Below are 25,382 nucleotides of genomic sequence, written 5' to 3'. Positions count from 1 at the left end.
TTTCATTCCTGCTCCTTTATCTCAGTTTCCCCCCAAACACGCTGGAAAGAATATGTGTGTTCAGTGCAGTCACTCGGGCAGTTGTTCTTCCCCAGGAACCCCCTCCCCGACCCCCTTCCCTCCTCTCTGGGTGGCAGAGCAGGGGGCTCTCACATGGCACTCTCGTTTCCTCCCCGTCCCCTGGATGCCCCTTTCTCCTGTGCCATGAGTGACTTGTAGGGCTTTCCCAGGCTGGGGAGGGTGAGTTCAGCTTCCTGCAGCTCCAGCTCCCGCTGAGACAGATGTTCAATGACGGCTGCTCCGATAGAGTCCCCCAGCACATTGGTCATTGTGCGAAGTCGGTCACTGCAGAGGGGAAGGGAGAGAGAAGCCGCTGTTAATCAAGGCATGAGGCACTCCACAAAGAAGCTGCAGCAGCTGAGGGCTCCCTGTGCCCTGGAGTCAGGGCTCACACTCCAGTCCAGCACAGGGTGGACCAAGCTCTGAAGTGCTCATGTTTGTTCTCAGCAGTGCAATTCTTTTCTTAACCTAAATGTCTGATATAGCAAATGAAGGGTATGGACATATATATGAAATCTAGAAAAATGGTACTGATGAACTTATGTGCAGGGCAGGAATAGAGACACAGATGTAGAGAATGGACACATGGACACAGAGGGGGAAAGAGAGGGTGGGACAAGTTGAGAGAGTAGCACCGACATACATACACAACCTTGTGTAAAATAGGTAGCTAGTGGGAACCAAAAGCAGAGACATTACTTTGCCAACAAAGGTCCGTCTAGTCAAAGCTATGGTTTTTCCAGTAGTCATGTGTGGGTGTGAGAGTTGGACCATAAAGAAAGCTGAGCGCCAAAGAATTGATACTTTTGAACTGTGGTATTGGAGAAGACTCTTGAGAGTCCCTTGGACTGCAAGGAGATCCAACCAGTCCATCCTAAAGAAAATCAGTCCTGAATATTCATTGGAAGGACTGATGTTGAAGCTGAAACCCCAATACTTTGGCCACCTGATGTGAAGAATTGACTCATTTGAAACGACCCTGATGCTGGGAAAGATTGAAGGCAGGATGAGAAGGGGATGACAGAAGATGAGATGGTTGGATGGCATCACCAACTCGATGGACATGAGTTTGAGTAAACTCTAGGAGTTGGTGATGGACAGGGAGGCCTGGCATGCTGCAGTCCATGGGGTTGCAAAGAGTCGGACAAGACTAAGCGACTGAACTAAACTGAACTGGGAACCTGCTATGTAGCACAGGGAGCTGAGATCAGTGCTCTGTGATAACCTAGAGGGGTAGGAGGGAGTGGGAAGGAGGGAGGCTCAAGAGGGAAAGGATATATGTATACCTGTAGCCGATTCATGTTACTGTACAGCAGAAACACTGTAAAGCAATTATACTCCAATTTTTTAAGTAAATTAAATTAATTCATTTTAAAAAATAAAATTAGGAGTTATGAGCTGAACAGCATACCAAATGAGGAAGGTAACCACTGTGAGTAAATAAGACCCTGCTGGAAACCATCTAAATGAGAGTGAGATCAAGGTAACAGCTCCAAGGTGGAGATGAAAGTCCAGATTTTTATATGTAAGCCTCCTATTACTAAAAGTTGAGGAAATTCCCTGGCATTCCAGTTGTTAGAACTCAGATTTCACTGCCAGGGCTTGGGTTCAATCCCTAGTCAAGGAACTAAGATCCAACAAGCTCTGCAGCACAGCCAAAAATAATTAATTAAAAAATAAATGTTGAGGGGGGCTCCCCCGGTGGCACTAGTGGTAAAGAATCTGCCTGCCAATGTAGGAGACATAAGAGATGGGGGTTCAATCCCTAGATCAGGAAGAACTCCTGGAGGAGGGCATGGCAAGCCACTCCAGTATTCTTGCCTGAAGAATCCCATGGACAGAGGATCCTGGCGGGCTACCATGGGGTCACAAAGAGTCGGACACAACTGAAGGGACACACACACACACACACACACACACACACACAAAAGTTGAGGGACTTCTCTGGTGGTCCAGTGGCTAAGACTCTTCACTCCCAAAGCAGGGGGCCCAGGTTTGATCCCTGGTCAGGGAACTAGATCCCACATGCCAAAACTAAGAGTTTGAATACTGAAACAAAGATAAAAGACCCACATGTCCCAGCTAAGACTTGGCACAGTCAAATAAATAAATAAAATTTTAAAAATAAAAGTTGAGAATTTTTTTAAAAATTTACAAGTCAGCTCTGCCCCATGGATCACCTTTTGTTGTGATTTCTACATAAGGCAGGTACCACAGGGCTTTTCTGGAAGACGGGTAAAGCCCCTTATGGCTTACTTCCCTACTTCCAAAGATTAACTCTATGGAATTTGGGGTCCATACTGCTTGGGATGTTCTCCAAGGCCCTCTTTTCATTCTAAAATTCTAGAGCTCTGCCCTTGCTGGAATGAGAGCCCATTCATTGGGAGTCCTACAAGAAAAACAAGGGATTCAAGGAGAGAGAGTAGAAGAGTCTGGAGAACACTCACAGGAACCAGTCCACAGCAATGATGAGCGTGATGTCTTCAGTGGGCAGGCCGACCGAGGTGAGCACAATCACCATGGTGACCAGACCTGCCTGGGGGATGCCAGCAGCCCCGACGCTGGCTGCTGTAGCTGTGATGCTGCACAGGGAAAGAGGACACAGGGACACAGGCAGGGAGAAGGGAGAAATGAGGTTTGTTAGGAGAGACACAAAAGAAGGTAAGGGGTCAGATCCCCAAAATAAAGAGAAAATTCAAAGTGACTTTTATCTGAAGCCAATGCAGACATACCCCCCCGTCTTTTATTGGGATCTGGCTGAAGTTTCATCCAATGATGGACGTTTTAAACAGTTCATATTGCAGATGCAAGAGCAGGTGTTTTGTTTTTTTTTTTTTAAGCTGAGTTGTTGTTGTTTAGTTGCTCAGTCGTGTCTGACGCTTTACAACCCCATGGACTGCTGTCCACCAGGCTCCTCTGTCCATGGTATTTCCCAGGCAAGAATACTGCAGTGAGTTGCCATTTCCTTCTCCAGGGGATCTTCCCGATCCAAGAATCAAACCCCCATCTCCTGCATTGGCAGGTAGATTCTTTACCACAGAGCCACCAGGTACACCCCTTAAAGCTGAGAGTTACGTTTTATTCCGGGACTTTACTGAGCCAGAGTGACAGCCACTCATAGCTCTGAGGAAAGGTTCTGAAGAGGTTAAGGATGAAGGAGATTTTGTTGAAAAAAAAAGAGAAAAAAATAAAAGCATCTAAAAGATTACTGCTAAACACAAAAATAAAAATGAAAAGAACAAGAGAGTAGCAGTGACGTATATACACTGCCCCGTGTAAAGCAGATAGCTAGTGGGAAGCTGCTGTGTACCACGAGGAGCTCAGCTCAGTGCTCTGTGGTGACATAGAGGGGTGGGATGGGGGAGAGAGAATGGGAGGGAGGCTCACAATGGAGGGGATATGTGTTTACTTATAGTTGATTCACACTATTGTACAGCAGAAACCAACACAACATTGTAAAGCAATGATCCTTCAAATAAAAATTTAAAATTAATTTTAAAAATCATCCTCCAATTAAGATTTAAATTTAAAACACCAGACATCTCAAGGCAGTGATTTGAGTGCTTTTCTATGTATGGGACAATACAAGAGCCTGGCCCATTGATATCATTTCTAGATGTGCATCTGAACTATACAGGGCCAGTAGCCTGCTTTGCTCCATCCTGAGTTGCCCCCAAGGGGCACCTTTGGGGGCAGCTGCAGTGGCCAATAGCTGATGGCAGGGTGACAACCTTTGTTTCCTGAAAAGACCAGCGACATTTTTTGCCCACAGAGGCAAAGGAAAGCAAGCAGTCAGCATGGCATGAGTGTTTAGGGATGTCATACCCATGCCACACTGCTTCCCTCGTGGTTCAGTGGTAAAGAATTCATCTGCAATGCAGGATATGTGGGTTTGATCCCTGGGTCGGGAAGATCCCCTGGAGGAGGAAGTGGCAACCGACTCTGGTATTCTTGCCTGGAGAATCCTATGGACAGAGAAGCCTGGAGGGCTACAGGCCGGGGATGTCACAAAGAGTCAAACACAACTGAGCGACTAAACAACAACAAGAAACTCATGCCACCCAGTGCCTCCCCGAGAGAGCAATGTGAGAGGTGATCCTGACACTCTTTACAGTTTCCTCAATGCTTCTTTCTTTGCTCCTTTAGTCTTCCTAGGTGTAAAAGCAGGGATTTAACCAGCTGCCTCTGGGGGCTGGAAGAGGGCAGAAGAGTCAACCTTCATGGAAGTAGCCATGAAGCAGAAGCTTGAGTCCCCCATACACACATGTGCTAGAAGTAGGTGGGTCAGTATAGAGAGGTCCTGATGCCAGGAAGGACACTCTGGAAGGTGGGCTGAGTTTAGAGTCAAAAGAAGAAACTGTCTATGGCACTGAGTGAGTGAAAAAACATATACACTTACATGTATGTGGCTTAGGAAAACTAAAATGTACAACACCTAGAAAATGAGAGAGATGGTGGTCCACCACCAAGTAGAGGGTCCGACTGAATCAAGAGTAGGCTAATGAACTGAGAGAGTAGCATCAGTATATATATATATATACACCACCAGGTGTTAATAAGACAGCTAGTGGGAAGCTGCTGGGTTTCCCAGGTGGTGCTAGTGGTAAGAACCTACCTGCCAATGCAGTAGATGTAAGAGATATAGACTCAATCCCTGGGAAGATCACCTGGAGGGCATGGCAACCCACTCCAGTACTCTTGCCCGGAGAATCCCATGGACAGAGGAGCCTGGCAGGCTACAGTCCATGGGGTTACAAAGAGTCGCTCACACACTACTGAGTGACTGAGATGGTACATAGCAAGAGTTTCATGAATGTTGGCCATCATCATCACCACCAAAACCACTATCACCACCATCACCACAATCAACACCATCCACATCATCTCCACTATCACAACATAATTTACATCATCATCATCATCACTGTCATCAGCATTACTATCATCAGTGTCTTTTCCTTAGACTAGATCTTCCCTGAGTTCAGGAGCCCTGTCTTATTTTTTCCTGCACCCCTGAACTATACAGGGCCAGTAGCCTGCTTTGCTCCATCCTGAGTTGCCCCCAAGGGGCACCTTTGGGGGCAGCTGCAGTGGCCAATAGCTGATGGCAGGGTGACAACTTTTGTTTACTGAAAAGACCAGCGACATTTTTTGTCCACAGAGGCAAAGGAAAGCAAGCAGCCAGCATGGCATGGGTGTTTAGGGATGTCATACCCATGCCACCCTGCTTCCCTCGTGGTTCAGTGAGCAGCCCCCATCCAATATTCAAAGGCTCCCTTCCCTCCAACACCACCCCCCCCCCCCAGCCAAGCTAATGATGTCTCAGGTCTCACCTGTTGGCAGGTTCCAACCAAGGCCAACTCACCTGATAGTTGTGATCTGGCCCAGGTTGAGCTCGTAGTTGTTGACTTGGGCGATGAAGATGGCGGCCAGAGCCTCATAGAGGGCAGTGCCGTCCATGTTGACGGTGGCCCCCACGGGCAGTACGAACCTGGTGATGCGGCGGTCCACACCGAGGCCCTCCTCCAGACAGCGGAAGGTGATGGGCAGTGTCGCAGAGCTGGGGAAGAGAGCCCCAAGGGCTGAGGATAGGGGGTAGCCATGGGCCAAAGGAGGGCTCCCCTTGAGAACATTGGGAGGCAGGCTGAGAACTAGAGTAAGGGGAAGATGGCAGATGTATAACATTTCAGAGGCTGATAACTGTGCATGGGGGAGAGGGACTCTTCATGACACAGGGAGTACACAGCAGTGACGTCCCCCAGGCTCAGGTCTCTTGACCCACCTAAAGTCAATAGCTTAAGGCTACTTACTACACTGGTTCAGGTCACTGGTTCATGCCACTAGTTCACTCTAACTATCCACTCCCAGAAAGAAGATGAAAGGTCTTCTAAGTTCCCACCTCTCAGGGCTAAGAGAAGGGTATTACAGAAGACTCCTATTCCCCACTTCCCGTGTTTACTTAGGGACTGACCTCAACTATACTAGCCTTCTCAGTCTTTCTCCCCACTTGGAATCAGCTGATCCATAAAACATGTGCTCTGTCTGGTCACTTTAAATCATGCAAAGAGAAGCCTGGACCCACAGAGAGGATGTGTAGGTGTCTATGCCTGTGGCAACCTGGTGAGTTTAATTCTGAGGGTACAAGCAAGCCAATCCTACTTGACCACAGATCAAGAGGCACATTCTTCAGTGTATAAGCAATAAAAATTATATTCTTCTTCCATCTGGTTGGCTCTAGTGATACGTCTCAGATTGTTTTGAATTTGGTTGATGGGAGAAAGGGGAGCTTCTTATGAACCCCCTTAAACTACAAAATAAAAGAAGCCAAGAGATCTCCCAGAGGCCATCCCAAGGCAAGATGAGACCCTAAGAGCTAGCAAATGACTGAGATCAGGAGGCATGTTGGAACCTTTGTCCTAGCTGGAACCTTTGTCAAAGTTGGTAGCTGGCTCTCTGTCCATATTAAATAGAGAAACAGAAAAGGAAGGGAAAAGAGCCACAACAGCCAGCGCAGGACAAAGATCAGTGCCCAGGTGCTGGGTGCTAAGTCACTTCAGTCATGTCTGACTCTTTGTGACACTATGGACTGTAGCCTGCCAGGCTCCTCTGTCCAAGGGATTGTTCAGGCAAGAATACTGGAGTGGATTTCCATTTCCTGCTCCAGGAGATCTTGATCCACCTTCAAAGAGCCACTGACACTACTCAATAGCCCAGATGAGGTTCTGAAGTGGTAGAGAGGGCAGGACTCCCAGGAGATCCCGGGAAAGACAAAGAGTGAATCTAGGAAAGGTACCAGCAGTGGAGGTCAAGGTCATACCTGGAAGACGTGCCCATGGCGGTGATGAGAGCCTGCAGTATTCCTCCAATGAAGGGGAAAGGATTCCGGTGGGTGATGAGGAAGTAGATGAGAGGCAGGATGCCACCGGCATGAACGAACAAACCCACGATGACGGTCAGGGTGTACATGCCCAGCTGACCCCCCAAGACGGCCATGTCTTCCATCTCTAAGATCTTGCCAGCAATCAGAAACAGGATACCCACGGGTGCATACCTGGGCCAAGCCAGACACCTGTCAGGCCTTCCTCATGACCTCCCCTGGCACTAGCAGCCCCAAGGCTTTGCCCATATAGACCCTGGAGCCAGGCAACACCCACCATACAGCACCTGACTCCTCTCCAACCTCCTCCACACAATAACCTATGGGGCTGGGTTCCATGAGCATATCCCCTCTTTTCTTCCTGCTTATCCACAGCTCACCCTCAGTCCTACAATTCCAAGATATACTCTCTTACAAGGGCTCTCCACCCACTCCCCACTTCAAAGACCTCCCAATAATCGCTGTCTTCAGGACTTCTTCTTTAGACGATGCCCAAATACTCCCTATCTCTGACCCTCTAACTTCCTTCATTTCCCATATTTGTAACTTGTATGCCTCTATTCTCTTCCCTAAAAGTGCATATCCTCACTCATTCACCAGCCCTGAGCTATTTCACCTGGATTTCCCACAGACATCTCAAAACAATCTCTCTCAAATATCCTATGATATCACTTATATGTGGAATCTTTAAAAATGGTACAAATGTACCTATTTACAAAACAGAAATTGTGTCACAGATGTAAAAAACAAATTTATGGTTACCAAAGGGAAAAGGGGGGAATAAACTGGAAGAGTGGGATTAACATATACACACTACTATATATAAAATGGATAACTAATAAGAACCTACTGTATAGCACAGGGAACTCTGTTCAATACTCTGTGATGACCTACATGGGAATGGAATCTAAAAAAGAGTGGATATATGTATGTACATTATATATAACTGACTCACTCTGCTGTGATCTGAAACTAACACAACTTTGTAAATCAACTATATGCCAATAAAAATTAATTATAAACAACCTGCTTTATTAAATTACCTATTTATTCATTTATTCAACAAATATCCATTGAGCACCTACTATGTTCCAGTCACATGGTCCCTGCCCTCTTGGTGCTTACATTCTAATGGATGAAATATGCAGTACACACAGAAATGTGTCATTAAAAACCTCAGTTGTGATAACTGCAAAAGAGAGTCACTTTTGAGTGGGGCTCTAAGAAGGAGTGGCCAGGGAGGGCTTCTCAGAAGAGGTGACATTTGCACTGAGACCTGAATGATGAAAAGCAACCATGCATATCTGAGTGGAAAGCACTGCAGGAACACTGCAAAGACCCAGAGGTGAATGTGAGCTAGGAGTATAGGAGGAGCAGAGAGAAGACCAGTGTGACTGGAGCAGTGAGTGAAAAAGATAGTAGAGGAGACAGAAGAAGCAAGTTCATCAGGGGCTCTCCTGTTTTCCCCTCAAATCAGCTCATTGCTTAGTTTTATGAGTTTCTGCCAACAGTGCCCTAATTAACCCATCACCTGGCTTCTTCTGTTACTTCTCTCTCTTTAGAAATTGAAGTCTACACTTGTTCATTGTCATGGAGGATGTACTAGAGGAGGTGAGGACCACTTGGGAAGTTGGCGCAATAGCTTAGGACAGAAATGATGAGACCGAAGCTAAAGTGGAAATAAGGATACAGGAGACACCTCCAGACATTTCTGGGCTCAAGGTTAGCGCTAGTGGGTGATTGCTGAATTGTCTCCAACTCTATGTCTATGAATATTCCCAAACTCCTCACCTCCATCCTTCCTTCTCACCCTCTGCAAAATTCCTCAACTCTGGATCAATTGTACATGATTTCTTTCCTTCCATACTCAGCTACCTGGCATATATAGCATACGTGCATGCATGCTCAGTCGTGTCTGACTCTTTGTGATCCCATGGAATGAAGCCCATCAGGCTCCCCTGCCCATGAAATTTTCCAGGCAAGAATACTGGAGTGGGTTGCCATTTCCTACTCCAGGGGATCTTCCCGACCCAGGGATTGAACCTGCAACTCCTGCATCTCCTGCATTGGCAGGCAGATTCTTTACCATTGTGACACATGGATATTTTCCCAAACATGCCAAATACCACTATAAAACTCATGGTTCCCAATTCAGTTGAGTTTTCAATACTTCTTTTCAATCTTCTTGCTTCTCCTTGACAGGCTTCCCCTCCAAGCTAAGTTGAGATCTTGGAAAAGCAGCTGAAGGGGTCCAGAGCATCGGACCTCATGGGGTTAACTGGACTCAAGTGGGTAAGAAAGGGGAGCGGGGGACTTCTCCCTCCTGCACAGCCTCAGAACCCCAATTGTGAATACAGTGGAGTGACCTTACTGGCCCCACAGTCCCCATCCCCTCCACTTCTGAAACTTTTGTTCCCAATGACAAAGTGGTTAAGTGCAATGCATACAAACATACTAGGAGTCTTCTGATTCAGTACTGGATTCACTTTAATATATTTATGTTGTAAGTTATTCTGCTTCCTTCTCTTGTACTTCCAGTACTGTTTTGCTTTCCTTCTTGGGTTTTGTTTTGTCTATTTTTTGTTGTAACCTCTTGAAGTAACAGCACTTGAAAAAGGGTGACAACTGGGGCTTCCCTGGTGGTCCAGTCGTTAAAAATCTGCCCTGTAATTCAAGGGACATCAGTTCAATTCCTGCTTCAAGAAGACCCCACATGCTGCGGGGCAACTGAGCCCATAGGCCACAAGTAATGAGCCTGCACTCTAGAGACCGCAGGCTGCAACTACGGAGCCCAATGCACCATAACTACCCAAGGGTGTGCAATGTGCCCTAGAGCCCATGTTCTACAACAAGAGAAGCCACCACAGTGAGAAGCCTGTGCACAACTGGAGAGTGGCCCCCACTCACCGCAACTAGAGAAAGCCCGTGTACAGCAACAAAGACCCAGCTCCGCCAAAAATAAATAATTTTTTTCAAGGAATGACAACTGAATTACAAGACAGAGACCACCTTGAGCCTGACTGGGGAGACCACTCTGTATCCATGACTTTTGTTTTTGATCAAAAAAATTTTTTTAACGTTTGCCCTTTAATTTTCATTTAAAATCAATTTTTCTAGCTATAAGTTCTGAATAGTGAAGATATAGTCGATGCTGCAAGCACTCAGTACTGTCTCCCACTCCCTCTCCCCACCCCAATCCCCAGGCCTTGCTTCTTTGTTCAAGATACAAACAGACACTCTGCACCCTGCTGCTTTCCCAAGCTCTCAACTTAGCCTCTAGCCCCTCCAGGCAACTTTCACCTGATTTGGGATGATGTACAAAGTCTTCCCCAATTTGGGAAGACAGCCTTGTTCACATCTTCCACCACTATTCCCAACATATGCTCCCACCTTCTTGAACTCCTCACCATTCCCCAGACAACTCAGATTCTTTCAAGCTTTGCATGTTCTGTTCCCTCTGCTTGAAGTACCTCTTCCTTCTTCATGTTCTGTTGGACTCCTACTCACCTTTCAAGACCCAACTAAGAGGTGGACTTCTCCATGACTTTCTCCTCACCTTCCCAGGCAGAGTTCACTGCATATACCTCACTGGCAGCTCACTTTTCTGTATTCCCTATACTATTTTTTTCTTTTGAACTTTTTATTTTGTACTGGGTCTAGCCGATTAACCATTTTGTGGTAGTTTCAGGTGAACACTGAAGGGACTCAGCCGTACATGTATCCATTCTCCCCCAAACTCCCCTCCCATCCAAACTGCCATGTAACATTGAGCAGAATTCCATGTGCTATATAGTAGGTCCTTGTTGGTTATCCACTTTAAATATAGCAGTGTGTACATGTCCATCCCAAACACTCTTACTATCCTGTCCCCCTGCCAATCATAATTTCGTTTTCTAACTCTGTGAGTTTTTTTCTGTTTTGTAAGTAAGATCATTTGTATCATTTCTTTTTAGATTCCACATATAAGGGATGTCATGTTTTTCTCTTTCTCTGACTTACTTCACTCAGTATGACATTCTCTAGGTCCACCCATGTTGCTGCAAATGGAATTATTTCATTCTTTTTAATGGCTGGGTAATATTCCATTGTGTACAAGTACCACATCTTCTTTATCCATTGCTCTGTCAATCATATTCCCTATACTTTTTAAATGTCTCTAGAACCTTCCACCTTGTATCATATTTATCTAATATGCGTCTGTCTCCTCCAAGACTTTGCAAGCTCTTTGAAGACAAGGACTGAATTCAAGTTATCTCTCTGTATTCCAGAGTTCGAAACAAAGTCTGCCTGGGAAAATGTCTGCTGAAAGAGTGATGGGATTTAGAGAGTGAATGAATGAATTTGTCAATTAAGGAATAATTAGAGAGTGGATAAATGAATAAGAAAATAAGCAAATGAAACATGAATGATGGGTGTGTGAATGAATGAGTGGGTTAAGCAAATAGATGCAGAGAATATTTGATTGAATGATAGAATAACAAATGTAGAGATGAACAAGTCAGTCAAAGAATGAGTCTGAATGAATAAATGACTTAGTGAGGAAATTGATCAATCAATTAAACAATGGATTAACTAATGCATGGATGAGTTTGTGAATCAATTTATGAGTGAATGAATATATGAATGAGCGAATTAACTTATGCACAAAAAATGAACAAATGAATGAGAAAATGAATAAACCAATGCATGGAAGAATGAAGATAAATAAATAAATGAGTGAATGGATAATGTGGCTAATCCATAGAAGGATGAACAGATGAATGATGGAGTGAATGAACAATGTACAGAAGCATGAGTACAAATGAATAGATGAGTGAATACATAGATGAATAGGGGAGTGAATGAGTGAATAAACCATTGCACAAAGGAATGAATGAATGAGTGAATGAGTGGGTGAGTGAATTAACCAATACATATATAGATGACTTTGGCCAAAGGGTCCCCACAACCACTTCAGCAGCTAACCCACAGCCTGACTTCCCAGTCCTGACATCCTTCCCATGTACCATCACCATCACTCCCTGCCCCCATCACAGCCCAGCACTCACCAGATAATGATGCCCACCAGCCTCATAATAGCCTCATTGAGGCTGTCGAAGAAGTCCCGCAGGACTCGGCCCTTGTGTTTCATGCCACCAATGACCAGCCCGAAGGCCACTGAGAAGACCACAAGGCCCAGGGCATTGATGCCATTGGCTGAGCCAGGCACAGGTACAGTCTCTTCAAAGCTCAGCACCTCCTGCAGGGTGCCCAAGGCTCGCGTGACATTTTCCAGGAAGCCGGTCCCATTCTCCGGTGAGGATGAAGGCGGCATAGCAGTGCCCAGCTCAGATCCATTATCTGTCCTCACGACAGTCCTGGTCACAAGCCTCGTGCTGTACTGTGTCTTAAACTGAGATATGGAGACATCAGGCCACAGATGGATGCACAGTAGATTGAAGGCATCAATACATAAACGAGAAAGTGAACAACCAGTGCATGGGAGAATGAGTATAGATTTTGCATGATCAATGTTCAGACAGATTTGGGGGGCCTGTCTCCTCAACAACTTATGATCAGAAGCCCTGGTTCCTTCTCCATTACCATCCCCAGGCAGCCTTGGGTTGGCCTAAGTCGTTGTCTCTAACCTTCCCTTGATCACCACACCAATAGGAAGCACATCCTTCCTTTCAGACTCTTTCAAAAGCCCTGAACAGTGCTCTGTCTGGTCCTTCTTCCCATCCCTCACTCCTGGACCATTCACTCAGCAGCAAGCTCCCCCAACCCCCCAAACCTCCTTGATCAGCCTTTCCCCCTGACCTGTTTGAAGCAGGCCTCCACAAGGTTGGGCGGAAACATATTTCTGCAGAAAAACATCAGATAAATGGACGTGGTTAGACCTTGGAAGAGAACCTAGAGTGATCATAGCAATAATAATAACAACGGCAACAATAATAATAGCAGACAACATTTGAACACTGAGCTAAGTGCCTTACCTCTAGGATCTGATTTAAACATCACACTAACCCTGGAGAATCCCATGGACAGAGGAGCTTGTCAGGCTACAGTCCATGGGGTCAAAAAGAGTCAGACATGACTGAGCGACTAAGCATGCATGCATGCGTGCAACCCTAAAAGTAATTACTGATTCTCCCCATTTTACATTCAAAGAAACCAAAGCAAAAAGAACTTATGTAAGTTACCCAAAGCCACACAGCTGCTAACTCGGGGGGAGAGGTAGATGGACCTCAAATTCGGGTCTGTCTGAGCCCTAGGTTAGGACACTATGCCATCTCAGGGACTTCATATACAGTGATGTCTCCAAAAGAACACAGAAAGCTCCTGAACTCTTCCAACGCTAGCTTTCCCCAAATTAAGTCACTAGGGGAGACTTTTCACCAGTCTTGACGCTGGCAGGCAAAATCTTGCTACTGCAAGAGAATTATTCACCTTCCAATGCATCTCTGGACTATCAAACAAATACCATTTGTCCTGAGCCCATACCAAGAAGGTGCAACTATAGCCTTCCAAGCCTAAGGATCAAAAGACCACATTCTGGAAGTAAGCAAAATCAATCTCAGGGGATTTGTGGGCTTCCCCGGTGGCTCAGTCAGCAAAGAATCCGCCTGCAATGCAGGAGACCCAGGTTCTACCACTGAGTCGAAAAGATTCCCTGGAGAAGGAAATGGCAACCCACTCCAGTATTCTTGCCTGGGAAATCCCATGGACAGAGGAGCCTGGTGAGCTACAGTCCACGGGGTTGCAAAAGAGTCTGACACAACTTAGCGACTAAACCACCACCACCACCCAGGACAGAAATTGGGTGCCAAGAAAACCCAGGTGGGCACTAGTGGTAAAGAATCTGCCTGCCAACGCAGGAGACATAAGAAACGTAGGTTCAATCCCTAGGTCAGCAAGATCCCCAGGAGAAGGAAACAGCAACCCACTCCAGTATTCTTGCCTGAAAAATTCCATGGCCAGAGGAGCTTGGCAGGCTACATATAGTCCAGGAATTCACAAAAAGAGTCGGACATGACTGAGCATGCACTATTATTCTAAAACTAGGCCCCACTTGAGTGCTGTATTTCCTGACTGGGTCTGCCTGTCCCCTTTGTCTCCCCATGAGTAAAGGTTGTTACACGTAGGGCTGGAATTCCCACCAACATTAGAAAGGACGTCACCTGACCAGGTCCATGAAGGCATCAGCTGTGGGGATGGTCTCGATCCGACCCTCTCGGTGCAGCCCCTCCTTGGAGCCCTTCCCAGGGTGGATGATGGTGACCATGAGGATACCGATGAAGACCGCAATGACCGTGGTCACCATGTAGTACACAGCTGCCCGCATCCCCATCCGCCCTGTCGCCTTGTTATCCAGGGACGCCATACCTGGAGGACAGGTGATGCAGCCCCGAGGATCCCCATCCACACCCCACCACCCGCTCTCCCATTCACTTGCTCCTCGGTCCCCATACTGCCACAACCAAACCCCCTCCCATGACCAACCCCCATCCTTCCACCCACATCGCCATCCTCCAACTCCCATTCTGTGTTCCAAACACACCTTCCACTCCATCCTTTATCCCAAACACCACTTCACTAGCCTTCCTTCTACTCCAAGCCAACATTTTCAACCCCTACTCCATCCTCTAATTACCCTCATTTTGCACCATAACTTCATTTGCATTCCTCTCTTTATCCTACTATCCACCCCAAGAATCACACCTCCCTTCAGCCCACCTCACTATATACTATCTGTATGTAGTATATACATTTGGTACCCTATCCAGACATCCTTTATTAGGCTAATACACCAATCTTCCCACAGCTGAACATGCTGGCTGCTAATAACTCATGTGGCCCCTTCTCTTGAACGTTGCTCTCAGCACAGCAGGAGCTTACTCACCCACAAAGGCACCAGGGGAGACTGGGAGAAATGACTGATTGGTACAGGGATTCAAAAGTTCAGCTCCTTTGATTTAGAGGGAGGCAGAGTTGTGGAGAACAATTCTGTAGTGTTATACATTCTCCAGAGCTCCCCATGGGATCAGGCTGAGAAGCCAGCCTTCTCCTGAATCCATTTCTGCTTAGCTTCTTTATCCACCCCATCCTGCTCATCTCACTTCCTCATAGGTTTCTCTTGAGAACTATTTTATCCCTCAATAAATCGCTTGTGCAAATATCCCCATCTCAGGCTCTGTGGCTAGGGAGACCCAATCCAAGAAATCATTCTTCAATGCCTTTATCGTCACCACCCCCCACAAAGCTGGTGCTTGGGCACTGACCACTCATGGGCCAAATATGGCCCGCTGCCTATTTCTGTAAATAAAGTTTTATTGGAACACAACAATGCCCATTTGTTTACTTACTAATCTGCTGCTGCTTTTGCATGACAAGAGAAGTGAAGAGTTGCAACAAAGACCACATGGCCCTTGAAACTGAAAATGTGTTCTACCTGGCCCTTTATAGAAACAGTTTACCAAGCCCTGCATAGGCCATCTATACTTCCATCCTACCCTCCACCCACCAGGGCTTCCCTTGTGGCTCAGTTGGTAAAGAATCCACCTGCAATGTAGGAGACCTGGGTTTGATCCCTGGGCTGGGAAGATCCCCTGGAGAAGGGAAAGGCTACCCACTTCAGTATTCTGGCCTGGAGAATCCCAAGGACTGTATAGTCCGTGGGGTGGCAAACAGTCAGACACAACTGAGCAACTTTCACTTTCACTTTCGCCACCCACTATTTTGTTATCTCCATCTCAAACACTTTCATCCACAGCCCACTCAATGACCATCCACACCACATCCCAGGTACATTTCCTAGCGGCCCCACGACAGCCTTCCCTTCATCTCTAAGCCCCCAACAGGCTGGTATTTTACCTCTAAGGAAATGTACAGGAACATTACTGAGATAAGCCATCTAGGTCATACGGGTTCTAGAACCCAGGTCTGATTGGGACTGGGGCTTTGGTCAAGGACTCAGAGAGGTGCATGCTCCATGTTTGAGGTCCTGAGTTGGGGAGGTGGTCCCATGCTTAGAACAGCCTTGGCTCAAGCTGTGAGCCTGGACTCTGGGATGGGTCTTGGAGGCCAGCCCCAGCCTGGGTTCTCTCACCTGTGACCAGGCTGGAGACAATGAGGGGCAGCACCAGCATCTGCAGCATCCTCATGAGGAGCTCTCCAGGGAAAGAGAAGTACTTGATCTGGCGGTAGCTGAGCTGGTATGGGCGCAGGGCAAAGGCCAGGCTGACACCTAGGGCCAGAATGAGGGGTACATAGAGTTGAATTTGTTCACTGAGCCCCGAGGAAGGGCCATCTGTCCCAAGAAGGGTCTATGTGCATGTGGATGGAAGTAAAAGAAAAGAGAAACATTTGATGAGTGTGTGTTGGTGTGTACATTGTGGAATGTATGAATTTATGTGCTACTGCTTTGCAATGTGTGTATATGTCTACACACACTCCTGTGTACCTATGTACACATATGTGACAGTGTATGCTCACTTGTGCACATGTATCTGTGCCTATATATGAGGGCCCATGTACATGACATGTACATGTCTTTCCTATGTGTTCATATAGGTGTTACTTGTATGTGTTGGCTTCCTTGGTGGCTCAGTGGTAAAGAATCCACCTGCCAATGCAGGACATGCAGGTTTGATCTCTAGGCTGGGAAGATCCCCTGGAGAAGGAAATGGCAACCCACTCCAGTGTTCTTGCCTAGGAAATCCCACGGACAGAGGAGCCTGGCAGGCTACAGTACAAGAGTTGGACATGACTTAGCGACTAAACAACAACATGTTCACTTGTGCACATGTATCTGTACCTGTATGTGAGGGCCCACATACATGAGATGTGCATGTTTTTCCTACGTGTACACCTAGGTGTGACTTATATGTGTGTGTTACTATTTTCAAGCATGGGAGTATACATGTATTTAAGTGAGCCAATGTGTGGGCAGAATAACGCATACATGTGTGTGAACATGTTTGTAAGTTCTACTATAGGTATACAAGTGTGTGAGTTTGCACCTGTAAATTTTGTGCATGCATAAAAATGTGTTCGTGTCTGTGTTCACATGCAAAAACTGTGCATTTGAACAGTGTATACTTATGCATGTGCGTACACTTGCATATCCATGAGACATTGCACATACAGTTGTATTTGCAGGAGTGTGTACCCATTTGTGTATATCATGGGGAGGCAGAATGGTGGACTTGGGCAAGCATGAAGGTGAGAATGAGTAAGTGGAGGGAAGAAACGTGAGTGCAGGGGATGTCCCTCGAGTCCTCACCCTCCAGGGTGAAAGCCCACCCCTCCCAGATGACTCACCAATGACCACAGCACTGATGGTCAGCAGGATGAAGGCATTCCTGCGCAGGAACCGCAGCACATGCTCGAGTGTCATGGTCTGTAGGCGCAGACGGGTGCGCAGCGCTCTCTGCTGCAGGCTCTCCTGCAGCCGCTGCAGCCAGCCCACCCGGCCCAACCGCTGGCCACTCTCCCGCAGAAAGAGGCTGTTGCCATGGCTGCTCATCGTCTATCTGTGGGGGACAGAGGGAGTGGGCCTGGTGAGGGATGAGACAGAAGGCGAATGTGGGTAGAAAGGGAAGGGAAGAAGAAGCTGGTGAGGAACTCGGGGAGAGTGTCGGTCCAGTGGGGATGTGCCCACGCTGGGCTGCCTGAGAACACCGCCTGGAGGTCAAGGGTCATGTCCTGGCAGAAAAAGGATCAAGGTCTCCAGAACCACTCCCAGGTATGGGTGGGAGACAAAGAAGCAGATCACAATTTCAGGGACGATTTTGCCATTCTGTATCTCTGGCCCCCTCCTTAGTTCATGAAAAGTGAAAGTGTTAGTTGCTCAGTCCTGTCCAACTCTTTGAGACCAGATGGACCATAGCCCACCAGGCTCCTCTGTCCATGGAGTTCTCCAGGCAAGAATACTGGAGTGGGTTGTCATTTCCTCCTTCAGGCAATCTTTCTGACCCAGGGAAGATCTTCCCAACCCATCGAACCTGGGTCTCCCAAACTGCAGGCAGATTCTTTACCCTCTTATGAGATCGTTACAAGTAATTGGGAGCTTCTCTAGCTCATAAACCAGACTCACAAGCCTCTGCCAAGCACCAGTTTCATGCAGAGCCTTAAACAAGGTACTTTGGCTAGCACCCCAAATTAATACGATTTCATGTTTGGCCTAGTTGCTGTGCTGTGCTCAGTCGTGTCCAACTCTTTGCCACCCCATGCACTGTAGCCCGCCAGGCTCCTCTGTCCATGGGATCCTCCAGGCAAGAATACTGGAGTGGGTTGCCATTTCCTACTCCAGGGATCTTCCTGACCCAGGGATCAAACCCATGTCTCCTACATCTCCGGCACTGCAGGCAAATTCTTTACCACTGAGTCACCTGAGAAGCACGAGAGGTGCCACCAAATGGGCTTTCCACAATGATGAAATCAGCAAATGCCTGCATTTATTGGTGCCTAATAAATGGAGCTCCTCTGCGTGAATGCCCAAGTGAGCAACAGAGAGAGGGAGAGTCCCATGGGATGAAAATGGTGATCTTTCTTGACACCAGCGCCTCCTCAGGATCCATTTTCGAACAAAAATGGGATGTTCAGAGTCACTCTGGGGCGCCAGATACTGTTTCCCAAACTTCAGATTTCCGCGCCTTCACTTTACATTCAGCCAAATCCATGTCACTTTCCAGGTAGCGCTAGTAGTAAAGAACCCATCTGCTAATGCAGGAGACATGGGTTTGATTCCTGGGTTGGGAACATCACCTGGAGGAGGGCACAGCAACCCACTCCAGTATTCTTGCCTGGAGAAGCCCATAGACAGAGGAGCCTGGCGGGCTATGGTCCATAGGATCGCAAAGAGTCGAACACAACTAAAGCGACTGAGCACATGTCATTTCACTTACTTATCTAAATAAATGAATTTACAAGTGAACTCACAAAAAAGAAAGAGACTCACAGACTTAGAGAACAAACTTACAGATGCCAGTGGAGAAAGTTGGGGGGAAGGGATAGTTAGGGAGTTTGGGATGGACACGTACACACTGTTATATTTAAAATGGGTAACCAACAAGGTCCTACTGTATAGCACAGGAAACTCTGCTCAGTGTTATGTAGTAGCCTGGATGGGAGGGGAGTTTGGGGAAGAATGGATACATGTATGGCTGAGTCCGTTTGCTGTTCACCTGAAACTATGACAACATTGTTAATCAGCTATACTCCAAAACAAAATAAAAAGTTAAAAAAAAATAAATGTAAACTGGTAAATTTAGATTATTACTTGAAATGCTGATTATATTTTAATACACATTAAATAAAATGCATATAGATATTAAAACTTGCCTATCCTTTTACCAATACCATATACACACAGGGCAGTCTGGAAATTGTGACTTTCGTGAGTCTGAGGAACATTTGCCTTTGTGGTCCCTTCCTCCATTAAAACATACATCAAAATTAACCTACAGGGGTGTGATGGGGTGGGTGGGAGGTTGAAAGGAGGTTCAAGAGGGAGGGCACATATGTATACCTATGGCTGATCCATGTTGATGTATGGCAGAAACCAACACAATATTGCAATTATCCTTCAATTAAAAATAAATAAATTTCCAAAAAATATTTTACAACTGCATTAGTATAAAAGTGAATGTATTATTTTGGAGTTTGATAAAGGCGATTGCTGTACAATGTTGCAAATGAACTAAATGCCACTGAATGCCATTTTAAAATGGGTGGTTGTTCTGTGTACATTTCACTCCAGTTTTTTAAATGAATATATTAATATTATATATTAAAACATTTCCTTCAACCTGAACGTTAAATTCTTTATTGTAATTTTAAAAGAAGCACAAACAAGAATTTCCCTGGTGGTTCAGTGGTTAAGACTTCGCCCTCCACTTCGCAAGGAGCATGGGTTTGATCCCTGGTCAAGGAACTAAGATCCCACATGCCATGAGGCTCAGCAAAAAAAAAAAAATGGCATAAACGTTTGCATGGGTCCCTAAAAGTATTGTGGGCCCTGGGCACCTCCTATTCTGGAAAGATAAGCAGACTTGCCTATATGACCTCACAGCAAGTGGCAGTGTCCCTATTGTAGGCATACTGGAAATTGTTATCCCTCTAGATTCATTCCCAGGCAAAAGGCTAACCACTAGAGATAGCATTGCCCAGGCTCCCTTGCCATTTCAGTCAGGCCAGTGGAAAACAGCAGAATGGAAAGTGGGAAAAGATGGAGATGGAGCATTCTTCCAGCTCCCCCTGCCAGGCTCATGCTTGGCAGTGACTGGCTTCCCAGGTGATGCAGTAGTGAAGAACCCACCTGCCAATGCAGGAGATGCAAGAGATGTAGGTTTGATCCTTCAGTCAGGAAGATCCCCTGGAAGAGGAAATGGCAACCCATTCCAGTATTCTTGCCTGGAAAATCCCCTAGACAAAGGAGACTGGTGGGCTACAGTCCATGGGGTAGCAAAGGGTTGAACACAACTGAGCGCACACACAGGCATGTATACCTCTACATAAGGCCACAGCTCCCACCAGACAATCCTCTGCAGCCGTTGGACATTTGGACACCTTCTTTGGAAAATGACTATTTAGTTCCTCTACCCACTTTTCAGATTGATTTTTGTTATTGAGTTTATGAGATCTTTATATATTTTGGACATTAACCCCTATCCAGTGTATGATCTGCAAAGTTTTTCTCCCCTTCTGTAGGTTGCCTTTTCATTTTGCTGTTGTTTGGTTTTGGGTTTTTTGCCATACAGAAGCTTTTAAGTTTGATGTAGTACCACTTGTTGATTTTTTCTTTTGTTGTTTGTGCTTTTGCTGTCATATCAAAAAAAAAAAAAAAAAAACCTCATTGATGGGACCAGTGTAGAGGAATTTCTTTCTAACATTTTCTTCTAACAGTTTTATGGTTTCAGGTCATATATTTAAGTCTTATACCCATTCAGTCAATCCATCCAGTCCCATCGCTTCATGGAAAATAGACGGGGAAACACTGGAAAAAGTGAGGGACTTTATTTTGGGGGGCTCCAAAATCACTGCAGATGATGACTGCAGCCATGAAACTAAAAGATGCTTGCTCCTTGGAAGAAAAGCTATGACCAACCTATGCAGTATATTAAAAAGCAGAGACATTACTTTGCCAACAAAGGTCCGTCTAGTCAAAGCTATGGTTTTTCCAATAGTCATGTATGGATGTGAGAGTTGAACTATAAAGAAAGCTGAGCACCAAAGAATTGATGTTTTTGAACTGTGGTGTTGGAGAAGACTCTTGAGAGTCCCCTGGACTGCAAGGAGATCAAACCAGCCAATCCTAAAGGAAATCAATCCTGAATATTCATCGGAAGGAGTGATGCTGAAGCTGAAACTCCAGTCCTTTGGCCACCTGATGGGAAGAACTGACTAACTGGAAAAGACTCTGATTCTGGGGAAGACTGAAGGCAGGAGGAAAATCGGAGGACAGAGGATGAGATAGTTGGATGGCATCACCGACTCAATGAACATGAGTTTGAGTAAACTCCAGGAGTTGGTGATGGACAGGGAGGCCTGGTGTGCTGCAGTCAATGGGGTCGCAAAGAGTCGGACATGACTGAGTGACTGAATTGAACTGAGCCCATTTCAAGTTAATTTTTGTAAGTGGTGTAAAATTGTTGTTTAGTCGCTAATTCGCATCCAACTCTTTTGTGACTCCATGGACTGTAGCCCGCCAGGCTCCTCTGTCCATAGGATTTCCCAGGCAAGAATACTGGAGTGGGTTGCCATTTCCTTCTCCAAGTGATCTTCCCAACCCAGGGATCAAACCTACATCTCCCGTGTTGGCAGGCAGATTATTTACCCCTGAGCCACCAGGGAAGCCCAGTATAAAATGGGGGTCAGATTTTATTATTCTGCATATGTTTAACCAGCTTTCCCAATATCATTTGTTAAAGAAAAGTATCTTTTCCCACTGAGTGCTTGTGGCTCCCTTGGCATGCTATTGCTACAGTGGCAATCATGTTTCTGTGTTGGCCAAAAAGTTCTTTCAGATTTTACCATAACGTCATATGGGAAAACCCTAAGGAACTTTTCAGGCCAAACCAATATTATACAACATATAAATATATCAAAACAACAAGGTGCACATCTTAAATGTATCCAATGTTATATATCAATATATATTTCAATTGAAAAAATAATAAAGACAATTCTTTGTTGCAGCCACAGCTCTCTCCAGGTCTCCTTCTTGCTCCCTCCCTGCCACTCCCCTATTCTTGCTGTTGCCTGAGTGTTGTACCAACTTTACTGTTTTAACCTTGTAAATAATCCTTAATTTTCAACTGTCCTTTTCGAGTGTGCTGTCAGTTTCCTGACAGACATACTAGATTCATCTGACTCCTAGAGGAAAAAAAAACTCTCCAAACCAAAGGAAGGCAGTAAATATCATATCCTGTGCTGAGCTGTGCATATTCGGGTTGCCTGGATGGCTGTAGAACTAGGCCTTTCTCAACTACTCTCTGATCATGGTTTCAGATTCTTCTCCTTGCCACCCTTTCCCCAAGCCCTAATCCCAACCCCAGTGCCTGAATCCATCCAGATCAAGTGGGAGTCTATCAGAGATAGACCAATAGGTAGTTCCCTGAACTTTTTTCTGGGTGGGAGGGAGCAGCTGCCACTGGCTGAGCAGCTCCTTTTCTGAAATCACTGTCTTTCTTGTTCTCTTATGCACCCCGCATATCCCAGGGATAGGGTATCTGCCTCAGCTTTCCAAGCTCTGCTTCCTTCAGCTCTAAGTCCTAGTTCCAAAGTCAGATCCCAGTTGGGATCTTGCTCCAAAGGATCCTGAAATCATGATGGTGTTTTTCAGCTGGCTGTGAAAAATCTCAGATAGAAAACCAAATGTGTGATTACTCCCTCATCTCTAAGATGCATGTTCCCAGTCACCAAGAAGTATTGTGATGCTTGCCCATGGGTTGAAAGGAATTATTCAGCTGAGATATGAACTCATCACAAAAAATCCAGAGTTAGTTCGTCTATTTCCAATGTCTTCCTTAAGAGAAACAGCAGGGATGGAGAAGCCATTGTCCAAGGGTCAACTCTGGCCTGCTGCTTGTTTTTGTAAATACAGTTTTATTGGCACATAGCCATTCTCATTTCTTTATTTTCTACAGCTACTTTCATGCTACAATGGTGGAGTTGGGTCACTGGGACAAAAGAGATTTTATGAATGTCCATACATTATTTCTGGTCCTTTACTGAAAATTTTTGCAGAACCCTGCCCTAGAGAAAGAGCACACACTAGCTCTTTGTTTCAAATCCAACTCCACCTTGCAGGACCTGGTCACTTTCTGTGTGATTTGATGACTTGATTCATGTGACACTTAGAATAGCACCTAGTGAGCATGAAACAGATGACACCCACAGTTAATAAAAAGCATCAATCCAACAGATGTATGACTGAAGACAGAGAAAAACACTGACAGGAAAGAGAGTTTTCTCATCAGTCTTGCTCTTAACTGCATTACTTGCAATGCTTGACTTGAAATGTTTTCCCCAGGAATTTGGCCTCCACTTGGCCCCTTCTCAGTCTCTCTTGGACCCCTGGGGGCCTCTCCCCTCACAGTCGGTTCTCTCTTGTCTAGTCTTTCCTGGTCCTGGGCCTTCTCTTGGCCCTGCTTCTTGGGCTCCTGATAAGGAAATGGCCCTCCCAGTGTCCCCAGTATCTGCAGGGGTTCAAAAACAAATGCCCCGCCTGCTTCCCTCAACCTCCAGACTTTCAGATGTGATGAGATGTGAAAGCCACCTTTCTGTCAGAACCAAGGAGAAGAAGAAGGAACTTCTACATTCTAAAGCTGAAGCAAACTACAGTGGGCAAACGAGGATGCTGTCCATACATTTTATGTCAATACTCAGCTAGCCTGGGGAGAGAGTGAAGGGAGAGAAGGAGAAGGAGGAAATCACACACACTACACACACACACTTGAACACACAACCTCACACACCTCTTGTGTACAACTGACATATACACAACTGCACAAAGACACACAGCCTCACACACACAGAACTGTTCGACATACAACACACACAACTTCAGAAATGCAACTCCAGGCATTATACTAAGTGAAATAAGTCAGACAGAGAAAGACAAACACTGCATATTACTTATATGTGGAATCTAGAAAACATAACAAACTAGAGAACATAACAAAAGAGAAACAGACTCACAGGTATTGTCACAGGACAAATTAGTGGTTACCAGTGGGGACAGTGAAGAGGGGAGTGGCAACTCAAGGGTAGGAAATTATATGTACAAACTATTGTGTACAAAATAAGATATAAGGATATATTGTACAACATAGGGAATATAGCCAACATTTCATAATAACTATAAATGAAGTAAATCTTTAAAAGCTGTGAATCACTATACTGTATGGGTGCTCAGTTACTAAGTTGTGTCCAACTCTTTGCGACCCCGTGGACTGTAACCCACCAGGCTCCTCTGTCCATGGGATTTTCCAGGCAAAAATACTGGAGTGGATTCATTTCCTTCTCCTGGGGATCTTCCTGACCCAGGGATCAAACCAGCATCTCCATTTTGGCAGGCAGATTCTTTACAACTGCGCCACCTGGGAAGCCCCTATTGTATTGTATACCTGTAATTTATGTAATATTGTACATCAGCTTTACCTCAATTTAAAAAAAAAAAGAAATGCAGCTCTGCTCATGCAGTTTGTCATACAATTCCTACACACACACACATACACACACTCGACATTCATGCACGCCATCAGACATAAAACCCCACAGTGCTCCTCAGACACAGAACTCTATACACACACACACCTTCAGGATCTTGCACAACTCCCCTTGTAAATGAAACTCTATACAGGCAGGTGCATAATACACACACACACACGCACACAACTTGGGACACAAGACACAAAACTTCAGACATCAAAATTTTTTCCCACATTTAAACATTCAGCCTCACACATCTTTGTGGGTTGGCACTCCTACTCAAAATTCAGTCTCTCACACACACACCATCATCACCACCACCACCCCTCATACAACTTCGGACCCAGTCCCCCAGCAGCGGTGGCCAACGTCTCAGTCACAATCAGGTCCCTCCGGATTGGAGGAATAAGCCCCCTGATAGGGAAGGGAACCGAGCCTTGGAAAGGCACCAGGCATCAGGCAAAGATGAAACCCGCCCACGGGTAGAGGCCACGGATAAGAGGGACAGGATGGAGAAGAGCGGAGATGGGTAACCAAGGAGACAGGAAACTCACCAGGGCTACAGGAGAGGAGCGGAGGCTACGACTCTACGGGGCAGGGAGCAGCTGAGACAAAGAGCAGCCGAGAGATGAGAACATGGGCGAAAAGGGGGCCCCACCCGCCTGACCCCATGATAGGCCCAGCCGGCCCCGGATCCCGCCTGCCCAAAATCTCAGAGCCCCCGCCCTCGCGGAGCCGCGGGGCTCGC

General features: G+C 46.0%; 1 protein-coding gene across 11 annotated transcripts in view; it reads right to left on the bottom strand.

Moving 5' to 3' along the window:
* The window catches only part of SLC1A6 (solute carrier family 1 member 6), a 156,733-nt gene continuing 131,351 nt past the window's right edge, over positions 1-25,382 (bottom strand). For 5 of the 11 annotated variants that reach the window (XM_081501254.1, XM_081501252.1, XM_081501253.1 and 2 more), the window contains 9 exons: positions 17,240-17,451; positions 16,026-16,163; positions 14,098-14,302; positions 12,737-12,779; positions 11,986-12,329; positions 6,878-7,111; positions 5,426-5,620; positions 2,508-2,642; positions 1-345 (listed from right to left, as the gene is read on the bottom strand). In XM_081501254.1, the coding sequence (XP_081357380.1) occupies positions 150-345; positions 2,508-2,642; positions 5,426-5,620; positions 6,878-7,111; positions 11,986-12,329; positions 12,737-12,779; positions 14,098-14,302; positions 16,026-16,163; positions 17,240-17,444 (1,695 nt within the window). In that variant the 5' untranslated portion in view covers positions 17,445-17,451 and the 3' untranslated portion in view covers positions 1-149. Of the gene's footprint in view, positions 346-2,507; positions 2,643-5,425; positions 5,621-6,877; positions 7,112-11,985; positions 12,330-12,736; positions 12,780-14,097; positions 14,303-16,025; positions 16,164-17,239; positions 17,452-25,188; positions 25,364-25,382 lie in introns of those variants that run through there. The other 6 variants (XM_081501258.1, XM_081501257.1, XM_081501260.1 and 3 more) reach the window with 4 other exon arrangements.

Source organism: Giraffa tippelskirchi, chromosome 6, assembly GCF_054371585.1.
Source record: "Giraffa tippelskirchi isolate mGirTip1 chromosome 6, T2T-mGirTip1v1.2.pri, whole genome shotgun sequence".
Lineage (NCBI taxonomy): Eukaryota > Metazoa > Chordata > Mammalia > Artiodactyla > Giraffidae > Giraffa > Giraffa tippelskirchi.
Note: the sequence above shows the minus strand (reverse complement) of the source record. Positions and strands in the feature narration are given on the sequence as shown.